Genomic DNA, 18,320 nt, shown 5'->3' with positions numbered 1-18,320 from the left:
AATAACCAAAGATGGATTTTCTGTCAGGTGAACCAACCCAATCAACATCTATATAAGCTTCTCTGAAATGATCATGAGGAGACAAAATGATCCCTTTTCTTGGAGCTGACTTCAAGTATCTCAAGATAAGTATAACTGCCACCATGTGGGAGGAATAGGGATCATGCATAAACTGACTTACCAAGTTAACAGTCGCAGCAATATCAGGCCGTGTCTAGGAGGGATAGATCAGTTTTTCTACTAACAGTTGGTAATGGCCTTTGTCCACCGGTTCACTCTCCTTTCCCTTGAGCTAGGTACTAGCTTCCATAGGAGTATCAAAAGGATGACAATCAAACAATCTAGTCTTAGATAACAGAACAAGGATGTACTTCCTCTGAGAAAGAAAGATGCCTTTATAAGACTGAGCAACTTCAATCCCAACTCCCAAAAAAGTACATTAGCATCCCAAGTTCTTTTATCTCAAACTCTTGGCCAAGAAAGCCCTTGAGATGACCAATCTCAGCACTGTCATTTCCTGTTACCATGATGTCATCCACATAGACAATGAGCACAGTAATTCTATCACAAGACCTTTTTATAAACAATATGTGGTCAGTATTACTCTACTTATACCCAAAGAGGTCATTGCCTTGTAAATCTTCTAAACCATGCCCGAGGTGACTGCTTCAACCCATAAAGAGCACGCTTCAATTTACATACCTTGCCCTGAGTTCCCTCACGGAGAATCCTGGTGAAATATCCATGTACACTTCCTCATCGAACTCTCCATGGAGGAAAGCATTCTTTACATCAAGTTGTTGGATATCCCATCTCAGATTTACAACACATCAGGGCAAAACTCGCACAGAAGTCAATTTGGCCACTGGTGCAAATGTTTCCTGGTAGTCGATTCCATATGTCCGAGTGCACCCTTTAGCCACAAGCCTAGCTTTGTACCCTATCCTTGAGCAATCTATCTTTTGCTTTACCACGAACACCCACTTACACCCAACTGGTCTCTTGCCAAGAGGAAAAGTCACAAGTTCTCATGTATCATTCTTTTTACAGCTCCCATTTCTACCACCATTGTTGCCTGCCATTTTTCATCTACAAATGCTTCCTGCCACTTCTAGGAACACAAACAAAAGAAAAATGTACAAAAACGCACGATAGGAGGGAGAAAGGGAATCATAAGAGACAACCTGGGATATAAGGTGTTGAGTACAAGTCCTGATACCTTCCCTAAAAGCAATAGGTTGGTCAGAAGAAGCAATTGTATCGAATGATGTCTTAGGCTCAGTAGGCTCTAGATCTAAAGCTGGCGAGGGGATGTGCAAAGGTGTTGTACTAGTGGTGTTGGTCTAAAGTTGCTTGTTTCTAGTGTGAACCTACGATACACCTAAAGACTTGAATGATCAATCAGCTACTGAAGTTCTCCAATAGTACGCTGAACAAGAGTCATCTCCCCCTGAGCTAGAACAGTGGTCTCTGTCTCCCCCTGAGCTGGAACATCAATCTCTGTCCCTTCACTCTCTTTCAAAACATCAGGATCTTCAAAGAAGGATGGTGGATACACTGGTGAAGCAAGCAAATTCGACAGATCCAGAGTCACCTCTTCACTATTAATACCAGACTCCCCCTGAAGAGGTGGCGAGCAGTAGTCAACGGATTTATGGAACACATCTATAGTGACTATAGTATGCCTAGTAAAAGGATGGTATCATGGTAACATTTTTGTCCTTTCTATCCAGGAGAATAACCCAAAAAGATACTTAATACTATGAGGTTCCAATTTCCCTGGTGAGTAACGATCTCTAGCATAGCAAGCACACCAAAAGTCTTCAAAGGAACTAGAAAGGATAAACATAGTTCGGATATCAAGGACTTGAGTAGGCATGTGGTTGATCAAGTAGGCAATAGGGAGGACAGCATCACTTCCGTACTGAGATGGGACTTGGCAAAAATCATTGCTCGAGAAATGTCCAATAAGTGTTGATTCTTGCGTTCGGCCACTCCATTCTTAGCTGGAGTACCAACGCAGCTAGTTCGATATAGAATCCCATGATCAGCAAGGTACTTCTGAAACTGGCCCTCCATATACTCTGTTCTATTATCACTACGAAGAATCTTCAAAGTAGCATTGAACTGTGTCTAAATCATCTTATGGAAGCGCTAAAAACAACTTAACACCTCACTTTTGTGTTGCATCATATAAACCCACGTTATGCGTGACTAATTATCAATGAAAGACATAAACCACCGAGTTTTCCAAAAATAGATGTCCAACGAGATGGACCCCATACATCAAAATGAACCAAATGGAAAATTGAAGAACTTTTATTAAATGGAAAATAACTAGAATGAGGTTGTTTAGCCGGAGTACAAGCTTCATAAAAAATTCATCCCTATTACATTGCTTAACTAATTGTGGAAAGAAAAGAGATAATGTCCTAAACGACAGTGTCTTTATTCTAAATCAAAGGAGACAGAGTGTAGCTGATGAGAGCAGTAAAAACCACAGCTGTAGGGGGACAACCATCATCAAGCAAAGAGAGACCACTCTGCACCTTACCACATCCAATCACCTTCCCTGTTGCCAGATCCTGAAAAATGCGGTGGGAAGGAAAAAATGTTACTTTTACAGTTTAAGTCCCTAGTAAGACTACTAATGGATAGCAGATTAGTAGAAAAATTAGGGATATGTAAAACTGAATTTAATGTGATAGATGAAGAACATTGAATAGAACCCTTTTCCAGAGACAGAGGATAAAGTGCCATCTGCAACCCCAACTTTCTCTCTGCCTAAGGTGGGTGAATACTGGTGAAAGAGGCTAGAAGAACTGGTCATATGATCAATGGCACCGGAGTCAATGACCCAAGGACTGGAGACTACCAATGCACAGTAACCACCAAACAAAATACCTAAATGAGAAAAGTTAGAACCTAAAGGTGTTGAATTGGTAGGAGCTGATGAATTAAAAGCCTTAAGCATGCGCCTGAAAGCCTGGAGTTCCTCCTGGAAGAGACCAATATCAATTGTAGATGGTGTGCCAACAGTTTCAGCCTGATTAGCCTTGTTTTCGGATCTACCACGAGCAGGTTTAGCGTCAAAATCAGCTGGTTTTCTATAAAGCTTCAAACATTTTGCCTTGGTAAGGGTATGGTATGGCTTCTTGCAATTTTCACATTTCACCACCACCTTGGTGGTGTCACTAGTACAGGCTGCTTCTTCAGAAGTAGTGGAACCAGTCTGTAGGACTGATATTTCAGTAGTGGGAGGATAAAGCATGGAGTTACACACTTCCGTATGAACCAGGGCCAAGGATTGTTCCAGTGTCACATTTCACCACCACCTTGGTGGTGTCACTAGTACAGGTTGCTTCTTCAGAAGTAGTGGAACCAGTCTGTGGGGCTGATTTTTCAGTAGTGGGAGGATGAAGCATGGAGTTACGATTGCACACTTCTGTATGAACCAAGGCCAAGGATTGTTCCAGTGAAGGGAAGGGAGATCTGCTAAATACCTGGATAAAAATTTGATCATACTCAACATTCAAACCAACCAAGAAATCATACACCCTGATTTTATCCACATGCTCAGTATAGGCAATAATGTCTTCAACATTGGCAGGTTGTTAGTCTACAAAGTGGTCAAGCACATATCACAGACTACGCAATTCAGCATAGTACTTGGAAACAGAGAGGTCCTACTGGGTAGTGGTACGAACTTGCTTGCGAAGATCAAATACCTGAGCATCATTCCGTATTTGTCTATAAGTTTCCTTGGCAGCAACCCAGATCTGAGAAGCAATTTATGTCAACAAGAACCGTCTAAAAATAGATTAATGAATAGAATTAATTAAGAAAAACATTACCAGAGAGTCATTAGTGATCTATTTTTCCTAAGCAACCCTCTTCAGAGGGTTTCTTTGATTTTCTTGTGATATGTCCAATGAGACCTCTGCCAGCAATAATAAGGTAGGTAGATCTTGACCTGATGAAGTAACTAGTTCCTTCAATTTCAAGAGCTAGCATCAAAAGGAATGTATTCATTGCGACCTTTCCCATCAGATCCTGAGGTTGTTGCAGTTACTTCAGACATGATGGCACCAAAGAGAAATCGCCAACGAGTGGTAGAAATACCAAATATTCAAAACCAGCCATCAGGAAAAGCCTAAACTTGGATTGAATTGCCCTGTAAGGGTAATGAAGCACTCCACCAAAATATATGATTCTGACGAAGAACTAATAAGCTAGCCAAATTAAGATTTTAGTCGAAAACCAGAATTTTGGAAGAAGATGAGGGTCACACACAGAACCTTGGCAGATAGGTCCACATGGATGGTCGATCTCCTCCATAGAGATGACAAGGGTCTCCTCCAAATATCAACTGATTTTGAAGGAGGGAACCCAAAATCGATGGAATCAATGTTGGGAAAAAACCCTAACTTTTGGCAAATCGTAAGTGAAGATGGGCTTCAATCTTACAAGTAGTGATGAGTCCTTCCAATTTTTTATACTTGATCTTCAATAGGATGAGATTTGCTCTTAAAAGTAGGAAGAAACAAACTCTAAGAAGAGAACAATCAAAAATTGCTGAGAGGGAAGAACCCTAATCAATTCTTGCAGGTTTTTTTGGGTTTAAAATATTAAGGTAATATGTAGGACATCAACTAGATTCATATGAATCACCTCATTAACGCTTTCATATGGGGAATTAGGGAGACAAAGGAAGGAGAGGATGGAGGCTTTTGGAAGAAGAGAAGAAGAGAAGGCTAAAAAAACCCTAGATCAGAAAATTAGCTTTGATACCATGTTAACAGCATGAATAGGGTAAAATGCTTGAATGATCTAAGTGACTACACAAGCCCCTTTATTTATAATAAGAAGAGTCAAAATTACAAGTATGCTCCCCTTCAACCGACCCTCCTTAAATAGGGTCCATGGAAGGGGAAAAGACCAATGTGCCCCTTGCAGCACTTAAGTACATAGTCTAACAGTTCTGATCTACATTCTGATTCCACATATCTTCTTCAGTCAGGGTTCTTAACCTTCTCCTACAATCAAGTTTTGATTTTGCTGGTTGAATGCTATATTCCTACCCTAAGTTGGATTCAACACTTGTTATTTTGGGAGGATATTCAAGAACTTATATCTTTAACGGCGGGCAAGTGTGGGCAAAGAAGCTAGTCTAAAAGAAAATGTGGGATTAGATTAGCATCTTGAAACAATGGATCATTAATCGGTAAGAGTCTAGAATCAATAGATGCCATTAAAAAAAAAAAGGATTCATGTAGCTTGTATTCAAGAGACTAGATGGAAGGATAACAAAACTAAGGAGTTGAATGACTTTAAACTTTGGTACACATGGATAAAAGTAATAAAAATAGAGTATGTTCAAAGACTTAGAGATAGGATTATATCCATCAAGCTTGTGCTAGAGAAAGAGGTTGTGAATAGAACTAGCGCACATGCCCTCCCTGCCCCCCCCCCCCAATAGGATTAGATGAATATAGTAAGTTACATTTCTAAGAGCACATGGACGGTCTACCGCAAGGTTTTGGCCGAGGATAAAATATTATAATAGGGGGTGATCTAAATTGACATGTTGGGAAAGACCATAGAGATTATGAGGGTGTACATGGAGGCTATGGTTTTGGCGAGAGGAATAAAGAGGGGATCTCAGTTTTAGATTTTGTAGTTGCTTATGATTTATCCATTATAAACACTTATTTTGAAAATAGGGAGAAGCATATAGTTACCTATAAAAGTGAGCACTATAGTAACTAAATAGATTTCTTCCTTACTAGAAGATCCGATAGATTATTATGTAAAGACTGTAAAGTGATACCAGGGGAGAGTCTATCCAATCAACATAGATTAGTGGCCATAGATATATGCCTCACTCCACATAATTGAAAGGAAGGGGAGCCTATTTGCCCTAGGATAAGGTGGTGGTGCTTAAAGGGGATTACCTTGAAGTCTTCACTGGTACAGGGTCAAACAAGGAAAGTGAGACTTTGAAAGGGACAATAACACAATGTGGAATGAAATAACGAGTTGTATTATTAAGGTTGCTAAGATGTCCTACGAGAATTGACAGGAAATGGCACCCCACTAGGGAGACTTGGTGGTGGGGTGATGAGGCTCAAGCAGCCATTAAGACTAAGAATGCTAGCTTTAAGATTTGGCAAATGATTAAAGACGCAGAAGCTCTAAAGGTATAAGTCTACCAAAAATGAAGCTAAGAAGACTATGAAGAAAAAAAGGGAAAATAAGTATGAAGATCTCTACAACCATATGAGCACAAAGGAAGGAGAAAAAAGCTATACATAAGATAGCTAAAATGAGGCAAAGGAAGAGCAAGGATTTCAGGCATGTTATATGTATTAAAGGTGATGATGGTAGAGTGCTAATAAGGAATGAGGACACTATGAAGAGATGGGATGAGTAATTTCCAATCCTATAAAATAGAAAGCTTTCGAGTAAGAGTGGCTTGAAAGACTACATTACTTATAAAGACACCACATTCTATAGATATATACAAAAGGTTAGGGTGTCTGATGTTAAAGAAGAATTAAAAAAGATGAAAGTAGGCAAGAGTCAAGAAACAATGCCGAAATGAGGTCCCAATAAAAGTGTGGAAGAACTTAGATTTATATGGTCTATCTTGGCTAAACAAACTGTTTAACAAGATGAGCACAAGGAAAATGCCACATGAATGGAGGAAAAGCACTATAGTTCCGATTTAAAAATCTACAAACATAAGATGACATTCAATTCAGCAGTAACTATAGAGGCATAAAGCAAATGAGTCATACAATAAAATTATAGGAGAAGGTAAATGAAGCCCACCTGAGAAGAGAAACTATTATCTTGGAGAAACCAATTTGCTTTTATGTCAGGTAGATCCACAACAGAAGCTATTTACTTACTCAGGGGGGCTCTTAGAAAGATTTAGAACTTGCAAAACAGATCTCCAAAGGTCTTTATAGACCTAGAAAAAGCCTTTGACAGAGTCCCTAGCAAGTCAATATGGCATGTGCTAGAGAAGAGAAAGGTTCCAAGTAAGTATGTGGTAATAACTAAAGATATGTATAAGAGCGTGGTGACTAGTGTGAGAGCCGTGGGAGGTCAAGGTAGTGAGTTCCCAATCACAATTGGGTTACATCAAGGATCAGACTTAAGCACTTATTTGCGCTTATCATGGATGATTAACCAGGAACATTCAAGATGAGATTCCATGGTGTATGCTTTTTGCTGATGATATTGTTTTGGAGGATAAGACAAAAGTAGGGATTAATGTTAAGTTGAAGTTATGGAGATTAACCCTAGAATCAAAAGGTTTTAAGATAAGTAAAATGAAGACCAAGTATATGGTGTGTAACTTTAGTTACAATAAGATGGATAACGGAATGGTGAATATTGAGGAGAGAGATGCCGCAAAGTCATTATTTTAGATATCTAGGGTCAACCATAAATAAAGAAGGTGATAGAAGTTCTAATATCAAGCTTCTTTCTCATGACCGGCAGGCCAATAGCTGCTTCGGCTATTGGCTCTCCATCTTCTTTGGATATTAGAGGTCAAGGTTGGCACAATAGTGGTAAGAATGCTAGCAGAGGTGATTTAAAGGCAGGTTCGGGTGGGTCTTTGCAGATTTTGAATGGAGGTAGCAAGGAGGTATGTATGGGTGTCAAGTTGTAGGAGTCTAATGGAGATTCGTTAGAAGTTAATAGGGAGACTTATGCTGGAGATACAAACGGTAAAGGAAAAGGTAAAATGTGCCTTGGGCTTCATATTTCTTAGCATCCACAAAGTTGAATGATGAAGGTTTAAAATTGAAGTTTGTGGATCCGGCTCTTGTTAAGTAGACTGCAGTTGCTTGTTGCCCATTCAAGTATTGTTCATGGACAAGTGAAGTGATGGAAAAATTCTTTAATTGGTCAATTTATTGGTAGAAGGCCTCCCTTCACTTTTTCAAAGATGTTTTACTGAAACAATGGCATGTCACTGAACATGTTGATTTCAATGGTTTGGAGATAGTGGTCTCTTCACATTTTGTTTTAATCAGGAAGATGATAGAATTAAGGTCCTTGAAGGGGGACTTTGGTTTGTCCATAAGCAACCAATGATAGTGTGGCCATATAATTCATCTTCTTTGTCAGGGAAGGTAGATTTGTGTTCAATACCAATGTGGATTTCGCTACCAAACTACCCTTTCATTATTGGTCTGTTGATGCTTTAATTATAATCGGAAGTGTTGTTGGGAACCCCATTACAACAAATAAAAAAACTAAAACTATGGAGATGTTGTCTTATGCCCGTCTATGGATTGAAATTCATGCTGGAAGGGAGCTTCCTAGTTCAGTGACCATTCATGATGATGATGGAGCCGTATTTGATTAGGCGATTGTTGACGATTAGAAACCCTTTGTTTATGTTCATTGCAGAAAATTGTCATTCCTCGGCCTAACATTGTGGTGCTACTGTTCAGACATCAAACTACTCGAAAGAAGTGGGTGAGGAAAGTCCCAACCAATGGAAGACGTCAAGTTGATGACATTCAAGGTGGTGGTGAGGGAAACTCAGGTGTTGTGCAACCTGCTACGGTGGGAGCAAGTGGTGGTGTTAATCAGGGGTCTGGTGGTGGAGCTCAACTTGTACGGTGGCAACAAGTGGTGGAGCCGATCTGCTTATTTCTCGTAATTCAAATTTCAAATATGGTTCAGCTGGCAGAGAACTAATTTGGATTTATGCCAGGTAGATCTACGATAGAGGCTTTCGACCTAGTGAGGAGGATCACGGAAAGTTATAGAGCCCACAAGAAAGATCTCCACATGATCTTTATTGACCTAAAAAAAGCATATAACAGAGTTCCTAAAGATTTAATCCAGTATGTCCTGGTAAAGAGAGAGGTGTCAAGTACTTATGTGGATATAATTAATGACATTAATGAGGGTGTGGTTACTAAGGTGAGATATGTGAGAGGAAAAGGTAAAGAACTCTCAATTACAATTGGGTTACATCAAGGTTCTACCTTAAGCCCTCTTTGTCTGCGCATGTCATAGTCTCATAGATGAGTTAACCAAGAGCATTCTAGACGAGGTCCCCTAGTGTATGCTCTTCACAGATGACATCGTTTTAGTGGATGAAACTTAAGTAGGGATTAATACTAAGTTAGAGCTACGGAGATCAAATTTGGAAACAGGAGGTTTTAAGATTAGTAAATCGAAGACGGAATATGTGAAGTGTGAGGTTTTAAGATTAATACACTTTAGCCAATCAATGATGGAATGAAATCCTAAAAATTGAGGAGATAGAGATTCCTCAAAGTGATTGTTTTAGATATCTGGGGTCTACCATAAATAAGGATGACATAGAGTATGATATCTCACAGAGAATTAAAGTGGGATGGATGAAGCGGAGAGGTGCATCCAGAGTCTTATGTGACCAGCGTATCCCTCTATAGCTCAAGGGAAAATTCTATAGGACTATTGTGCTTCCATCTATGATGTATAGGGCAAGATGTTGGGCAGTCAAGAAGAGTCATATAAAGAAACAATATTTGGCTGAGATGAGAATGTTAAGATGGATAGGAAGGAAAAAATTAAGGAATAAGCATATTATAGTTGTGTTGGGAGTTACCTTGATCAACGACAAGCTCCGAGAAATTGTTTAAGGTGGTATGGTCATGTTTAAAGGAGACCTAAGGACGCCCCAATAAGGAGTGATCGGGTTCAAATTGAAAAAGCCAAAAGAGCTAGGGGCAAGCATAAAATTACAATAGAAGAATTGGTGAGGAATGACATGCATATTTTTAGTATTGTCTGAAGTATAACCTTGGATAGAACCTATTGGACGGCATAGATCCATGTAGCCAACCACAGTAAGTTGGGATAAGGCTGAGTTTGTTGTTATTTTTGTTGGTTCATTTGGCAGAGAGAGTGAAAAGGAAGTTGTTGATTCCAATAATTTTGATTTGCTGGAATATATGAAGCAGGATTTGGGGAAGATTATTCCCATTCAGGCGATAGGGAATGAGGGATCAACGGGAGAAAATTTTTCTCAGGATATTGTTGAGATACTTCAGCTAGTTTGATGGAGGTTCCCTCTTCCCACATGGACAAACTTGGCAAGGGCCATTCAATTTAAATTTTGAAGGAGTTATAGCAGGTTTGGAGGGAATGAATGAAGTTCTAGGGGGCTCAATTGAAGGAGTTGTAGAGCATAAGGATAAGATTAAGGAGGATAAGTTATTGGGTCCTACTAATTTGGTGTGCTTAATTGAAGGAGGTGAGAAGGAGAGGGATAAGGATGAAGAGTTGTTGGGTGATCTCCTAAAAGAAGATATTGAGAACCTGGTGGAAAATATGGTAGGGGCAGATTTTGAGGAGGATAATATTACCAATGATATGGGTCTTATTAGGCCGAATATTAAGGAAGGAAAATATCCTACCTCCCTTGTCCAATCTTCTTCCATAAGGATGAAAGGAAAAGAAGAAGAAGAAGAAGAAGGAGTCAATCTCTAGGGTCCCAGAGTGCAACTTAAATCCTGAGATTGATAGTTCATTAGTTGCTTCTTCGGAGGAGGTTTTAGAGTCTATGAAATTTTACGAATCCTGACAATAAGACGGATTCAGAGAAGGGAATAGCATTCCTTCATATTTTGGATTGTCATACAGCTTCTTCAATTTATCTCTCTCAAGTGGAAGAGACGGAGTTGAAGGATTCTGAGGAGGAAGTCCAACATGTTGATGATATTAAGGAAGCTCAAAATGAAGATTCAAATGGCCGTTTCGTCTCACTGGACAGACTCGCCACATAAGATTTTCCCCATACTACCTTTGCTCTAATGAATGGAAAACTTAATTTGTGGTTGGACCTTATGGCCCATGTATTTTCTTTTTCTTTGCCTTATCTAAGGTTGGGGTGGTGCCTCTTAGTTTCTCACTAATTTGGCTTGTATCCTGCCTTTTGGCTATCTTTTTGTTCATTTAATATACTTTTTTATACACAAAAAAAAAGAAGGTGATTTAGAGGATGATATTTCATATAGAATTAAAGTGGGATGGATGAAATGGAGAGGTGCATTTGGAGTGTTCTGTGATTAATGTATTCCTTTAAAGCTTGAAGAAAATTAAACACACGATTGTACGACAGGCTATGATGTATGGATGGAATGTTGGGCAGTTAAGAAGTATCAGAAATGAGGATGTTAAGATGAATGTGTGGAAAAATTAGAAAGGAAAAAGTACGGAATTACTATATCAGAATTGATTTAGGAGTTGCCCTGATACATAAAAAGCTCTAAGGAAGTCATTTGAGGTGGCATGGCCATGTTCAATGGAGGCCTTTGGAAGCACCATCACAGAGGAGTGATCTCATTTAAGTGTGATATTACTAACTTCTTGTTGTTGCATGTTCATCTCTTTTTTTAGTATTACTTTTAATATTTTGTCTTTGCTCGGATTCATGTAGCCGACCTCATTTAGTTGGGATAATTGTTGTTGTATTCAAGAACTGATATCGGATGTACCAGGAACTGAAATCTATTGTGTCTCATATCAACAGCATAGATTGATCTATTATTGGGTCTATTAAATCTGAAGCATGATCATGAAAAATATTAGTTGACTAGAATTAATCATTCCAACAAATCCAACCTTGGATCAGGCTGAAACTTTCAGCAGATATTCTAGGCCATTAGAAGAGAACTCAACCTGCATTATCTGGCCATCTAACTTGTTAATTTTGTTTTTTTGCAATTTCTCTTAAATATGGGAATTTGGTCTCTGTTTTTTATCCTTTTTGGTTGGTGCTGCTTCTACAAATCAGAACCACATTACACAAATTCACATCCAACCTGTGCTTGGGCGGTTTCAATGCGACGCCTGGCAAGAGGAAGAAACCGCTGGAGCAGTGCATCAACGATCAGCTTTGCTGCACCTCCTGCTCTCATCTCTTCAAATTAAATATGATATCTTCAGATCAACTAAACCTACAAAGGCATGACCAATATCCAAGTTAAATAACATGAGGTAATTCCATTACTGTTAACTCCAATGCAGCAACCTAGCACTAGAAAAACTCCAAGATTTCCTGAACAAACAACTTTCAATGCTTTACATTAATTACTGTTACCACATTCATAGCAGTCCCATGAATGTGGTGAAACCCAAAGGCTTTCTGTGTGCCAATCTAGTGATCCATAAGGTCTCGGCAATCCACAACAGTCCACAAGAATGAGAAAAACCACTATTTTCACAGATTAAAATGTAAAAAAGAAGTGCAAAAGCCCAATACCAACACTGCAAGTGGCGATAGATGTGATAGTAACAAGAATCCTTATTCATCCACATGATAGAAATGCAATCAGACATTAAAATTATCACTCAACAATAACCCATGGAATATAAGAAAACAAACACACCAACACTGCAAGTGGCGATACTCATCGAGCTCTCTATTCAGTATTCAGTCTAAATTCCAAACTTGAAAACAAAAGCATAGATCAAGAAGAACAAACTAAAAGGCTCACTTCAAGAATTGAAGAGAGAAGGGGGCAGGTGGAAGGATTCTACTTCCCCAGAACCAGCTTGCAACAACACCTCTCCAAGCTTTAAGTGTCAGAATTAAACAGAAACAAAATCTGAATGTGAAGTACATACACAAACACAAAACTAGTATTGAAACAACCATAAACAGCGGAACCAGGGAAAAATAAAAAGAAAAACCTCGTTTCCTAACGGAAAGATCCTCAAATTTCAATGGTTTTGGGTCGTGAAATAAGTTTTCGATGCACATTTCTTGAAACTTCGAAGTAAATATGATTGGGAAATTTTTTGAAGTCCAATTTTCATGAATGAATCTCCCAGATTGCAAAAGAATTGGAAGATCTTAAGGAATACCTGCAATTTGGCAAAGCCATGGCCACTTTGTTAACGAACTGAAGAAATGAGAGCAAGGAAATCCTTAGGAGTCCTTGTAATTGCGCAAAAATGAACTGAGAGAAGATGATTTTGTCGCCTCATTATATCGAAGAAGAGTTGCGATTCTGAAATAAAGCATCTGTTTACTCCTCGTATGCAAGATTGCAATACCTGGAAACAGGGATACACAAGCAAATGAAACTGGAAAACCAACCCAGGCAACTCTATAGCGCACCCATGTGCTACACGATCTATAGCTCGGGTTGTAGTGGCGACACGTGGATGATTTCAAATCAACACATGACGATCTTTGATGGGAAGAGGGGTTTTTATAGGGGTGTCAATTCGTGGCCCGAACAGACTAAATCGATCAGGATCGATCGTTTATTGACCGGCTTGGCCCAGACCGTTTATTAAACGTGTCGGGCTTGAGCCCGGCCCGTTTATAAACGGTCGGTCTTGGTTTTGCTACTTGGACCGTCGGGCGCCCGATCAAGACCGACCTTTTAACACCCGACCGAGACCGACCTATTATGCACTGGCCTAGCCCGACCCTTTAATGATTGTAGAATACCTATTTTACCCCCCAAATTAAAAAGTAAAAACATGTTCACATTTTAAATAATGGTTATATTTTGTATCATTTATTGATTAATTATCATTTTTTTGGGCTTGCATGAGTGGGCCGGAATATAAGAGGACATTTTAAAGAGGGTCCGTTTAAAAATCGGTCAAATCCCGTTTAACATTAAATATGTCCGTAGCCCGGTTAAGGCCCGACTAAAACCCGATTAAGGTGGCCCGATTATAGCCCGAGGCCGACCGACCGAATATAAAGCATATCATGCCCTCAATAACTGAGCCCGATTAGTTAAATGGGCGGACACGGTGTAGCCTTTGAAAGTCTTCAAGCCCGATTAAGCCCAACCGAAACCGAACCGGCCCGATCGGTTGACACCCCTAGGTTTTTATACATGCGTTGCAGGGGAGTGGGTTACTAACACCCTGACGTGCACACCGACTGCGTCGTCGGCCATGGCTTTGATCCTAGCGATATTTAGGATGATCTACGAGCATGATTGTTACGTGAGGAGTGGATAGTGGGCAACCAAAGAAGATATGAAGCTAAACACCAAGTTCAGTGGCAAAAGAGTCGGGGTTTTGGGGCTGGGAAGGATCGGTTCTGTGATTGCGAGGAAAGCAGAAGCCTTTGGGTCCTGCGATCTGAGAAATCGATCTCGGATGCGATAAATTACTAGCACTGTTTAAGTGTTGTGGATATGGCTGTTAATTGCAATGTGTGTGCTTTGACGAGTGAGATGCGATACATTGTGAAGAAGGAAGTGATTGACGCAGTGGGTTCAAAGAGGTATATAATGAACATTGGGCGAGGGCCGCAAATCGATGAAGCAGAGCTTGTGGCTGCTTTGGTTGAAGGGAGATTGGGAGGGGCTGGGCTGGATGTGTTCGAGAAGGAGTGTGAGGTGCCCAAAGAATTGTTTAAGCTTGAGAATGTGGTGATGTTGGGAGTAATACTTGGGAAACTAATAAAGACAAGGCCGACCTTGTGATTGCAAACTTGAAAACTCACTTTCTGAAGAAGCCATTGCTGACACATGTAGTCTAATTTTTTGAGAATGACTTACAAATTATTGTTCAGCCATTGAAGCTAAAAGAAATCAATAATTTTATGCAGGATTCCAGCTCATAAACCTCTCATTTCCCAATCCAATTAGGTTTATCAAAGGACCAAATGAACACCCACCAAGAGATCGTCTAAGAAATGTGGAATTGCAGAAAGAAAATAGGCCAGAGAATCGCAAATAGCTGGTGATTCTCCTCTCTTGTACTTAGTGAGCTGTTTTTTCAAATCCACCTAATGCAACGCATGTACAAAAACCCTGCTCCTCCCCAGAGATCTTTATTGTTGGTTTGAAATCATCCACGTGTCGCCATTACAACCCGTGCTATAGATCGTGTAGCACAGGGGTGCGCTACAAAGGATCTGTATCCCAGTGTATGCGCCGTAGGGATTTCCCTCTCACTACATTATGCCAATTAATGGCTGACCCACACACTAGGCCCAGGCTTGAAATTCAGGCATAGACCCTGAACGGGATGCCAACTAAGGGTGTCAAATTGGAACTATAATCGAAAACGAAAACCGAATCCAGTTTCGGACCAAATACCCTGAACCGACTCCAATCCATTATAATATGGTTAAATCCTGGATCTGAAATAAGTATTTATAATTTGGTTATATCCGGATTTGGATTTATGCCAAGAACTGGCGGATCTAACCGAAATCGGACCGAATAACTTAATGTCACTTTTTCCTCTTTAACTAAAAACTTGACGCAACTTATATGGAAACCCAACATAATTATCACCTAAATGATAAATTGTCTTATAGAGTTACAATTATAGTCTAATTGTAAAATTCTTTTTTTTTTTGGTTGCCTTGGGACCATGAGCCATGAGTTAAATAATCTACTTAACTGTAACTCTTCACGTTTGAAGTATTATGTTCTTCCTCTTCTCACGATTAGCATAGCAACGACTCTTTGTCTTTGACAAAGTTACGGTGACTGAAAGCGTCCCTTCTTCCTTTTTCTCACAATTTTTCAAAGGCCAATCGGTCGATTCCTCTCAACAACATTATTGCAGGTGGGCTTCCATCTTCTACAATGTTGTACTTGTTTGATTTTCAATCTCCAATAGCGTTGCAGCTTTTTGCATGAGCTTTTTTATCTTTGATGTATATGTGTGTTTTTCTTGAAATTGAACTTGGAAATTATTGTTGTTTATCTATGGATAGATATAATGTTGGGACTCATCCAATTTGCCACATTGCAGATAATTGGACATTTGAGACAAATCTCAATGGGCCATTGAGCTAGGGACCTTTGCCCTTGTTTATTGTTTGTTCCCAAATAGGAACCATAACCGGACAGAAAGGGTATGAGTATCAATTTTTAGAACCAAGACAGGACTTGGTCCGATTATGGATCACACTAATAGTCCTTGGAATCGAAACCAAAACCGGACCGAATACCTGGTTCCAGACCGATTGACACCCTTAGTGCCAACCCTCCCACAGCATACTTATGGGGAGGATCCAAATCCAAGTTTTTCTAGGGTTGTGAATCAAATAACCAATGTCGTTATAGCTTCTCCATACAAGGGGCTCAAACTCAAGTATCAAAACACCAATGTCGATCCCCACACAAACCTAGGTTAACTTTGCCGATTTACCAAACAAATCGGTCTAAATTTATGAAAAACCAGCTGTCCCTATACTTGTTTCAACCAAGTTTCGAAGATGCGTCAATGAGTCAACTAAGATCTGTCTCATTTGATATGGACATTCCAATCCCAATCCCAATCCCTAGCTATGCACCACACGTTGTAGTTTTCTCCTAAATAGTCTACTGGAATCAAATGCCCCAAAGTGTAACATCAGCAAATGAAAAAAAATTTACCAGATTCCTTAGGAGAAATTAATCATCATTTAGAGAGCTACAAATTAAAATGATCATAATCCAAATGGTTGGACTTAGAGCAAGATTTCAAAGGTTGGATTTGAAAGTAAATTGGATTTTCTGTGATCCTATGTAATTTTATTCACTATGTAGAGCGATATATATATATATACAAGAAGGAATACCCTATATAAGGGAAGGGAATACTCTAGACATGGAAGCCTGACTATACAAAAACATATACAAGGAAGGCTAAGTCAATAGGATAATGACTACAATTCATATGGCTGACTCAATTGCCACATGGCTAACTTAATTGTCACATGGCTGAGTTGAGAGGATAATGACTACAGTTCACACACCCCTCAAACTCAAGATGGTCGATGACAAATCATTTGAAGTTGGGATATGAGAAACCATAGACGTACAGATGTGTGAGCCTTTGTAAGAAGAATTATCAACTGATATTCAGAAGAAACTTTGGCAAAAGAAGTATCCCTTAAAAAAATGGTGGCAAACAAAATGGTAATCAATCTCTATATGTTTTATTCTTTCATGAAACACTTTGTTATGGCTGATTTGAATGGAACTTATGTTATCACAAGAAAGTGGAGTAGGTGACGATACAAAACCACCCATAGATTACAGGAGCCACCATTATCTCAGATGTAGTATTGGTAAAGGCACAATACTTTTTAGTACTAGAACAAGAAACAACAAATTGGATTTTGTTGTGCCAAGAGATAAAAGAACCACCTAAAAATATACAAAATCCTGTAATAGAACAACAATCAATAACATCTTCTACCAGTCAACATAAGAATAAAATTGAAGTTCACATGATGAAGCGAGAAAAAGTGGCCATTGAAATAATGTGCTTTTATATATTAAAGGATGCAGTGCATAGCAACAGAATGTATGAATTGGCTAACTATATGAACAACATAAGTGATATTAGGCCAAGTGACTATGAGATAGATAAGACTCGCTACCAACTGGCGATAACATTCATGATCAATAAGAGGCTCTCCATTACTTGAGCGAAGCTTGACATTGAGTTCCAATAGAGACTGAAATGTCTTGTTATTAGAAATAAAAACTTTTGAAAGGACATCAGAAGCATATTTAGCTTCAGAGAGAACATAACCTATAGATGTCGATGTGACCTCAATACCCAAGAAGTATCTCAAATGACCAAGACCGTTCATCTCAAATTATTGATGAAGAAAATCTCTTGGTATCTAAATGCCCTTAGTATCATCAATGATAATCATGTCATCAACATATATAAGTAATAGTACAATGACATGACTCATATTTCGAGTGAAAAGCGCAAAATCATTAGAACTCAAGAAAAACCCAAGATTGAGAATGATGAAGTTGAACTTTTCAAACCATGCTCAAGGTACTTGTTTAGCACGGTGAAGGTGACATACTGTTTGTGGTGAAGGAGAATAACTAGGAGGAGGTTTTATGTACACCACTTCTTTAAGATCTCTATTGTGAAAGGAATTCTTCGTATCCATTTGATAAAGCAATTGATTATGGACAGAGGTGGCTACAACTAGTAGATGGACAATGGTCATACGGGCAACAAGAGCAAATGTTTCTTCATAATTAATGCCATATGCTTAATGGTAGTCTTTCACAACTAATCTAGCCTTGTACTGTTCAACGGTTCCATTTGGTTTTGATCTTATACACCCACTTGCTGTCAATGGCAATTTTACTAGGAGGCTAGTCCTATGTATGTTGTTTTTGCAAGGCATCTAGTTCTTCAGACATAGTTCGCTACCACAAAGGATTAGAAAATGCTTCCCAAAAAGATCTAGGTTTATGGAGTGCAAAGAGAGCAGGGAAATAGGAATAAAAGGAATAAAAGGAATAAAGCTGAACTAACTGTTCTCTTGTCCATATAGGATAACAACG

At 39.2% G+C, this 18,320-nt stretch overlaps 1 protein-coding gene and 1 pseudogene across 1 annotated transcript in view; one reads left to right on the top strand and one right to left on the bottom strand.

The window, feature by feature from the left end:
* The window catches only part of LOC122084194 (protein furry homolog-like), a 79,244-nt gene extending 66,130 nt beyond the window's left edge, over nt 1–13,114 (bottom strand). The window contains 2 exon segments of the mRNA XM_042652277.1: nt 11,844–11,978; nt 12,889–13,114. Coding sequence (XP_042508211.1) covers nt 11,844–11,939 — 96 coding nt within the window. The 5' untranslated portion in view covers nt 11,940–11,978; nt 12,889–13,114.
* An 830-nt stretch (nt 13,115–13,944) lies between these two features.
* On the top strand, nt 13,945–14,536 carry LOC122083622 (annotated as a pseudogene).
* The last annotated feature ends 3,784 nt before the right edge of the window (nt 14,537–18,320 follow it).

This window comes from Macadamia integrifolia, chromosome 7, assembly GCF_013358625.1.
Source record: "Macadamia integrifolia cultivar HAES 741 chromosome 7, SCU_Mint_v3, whole genome shotgun sequence".
In the NCBI taxonomy this organism is placed as follows: Eukaryota; Viridiplantae; Streptophyta; class Magnoliopsida; order Proteales; family Proteaceae; genus Macadamia; species Macadamia integrifolia.
Note: the sequence above shows the minus strand (reverse complement) of the source record. Positions and strands in the feature narration are given on the sequence as shown.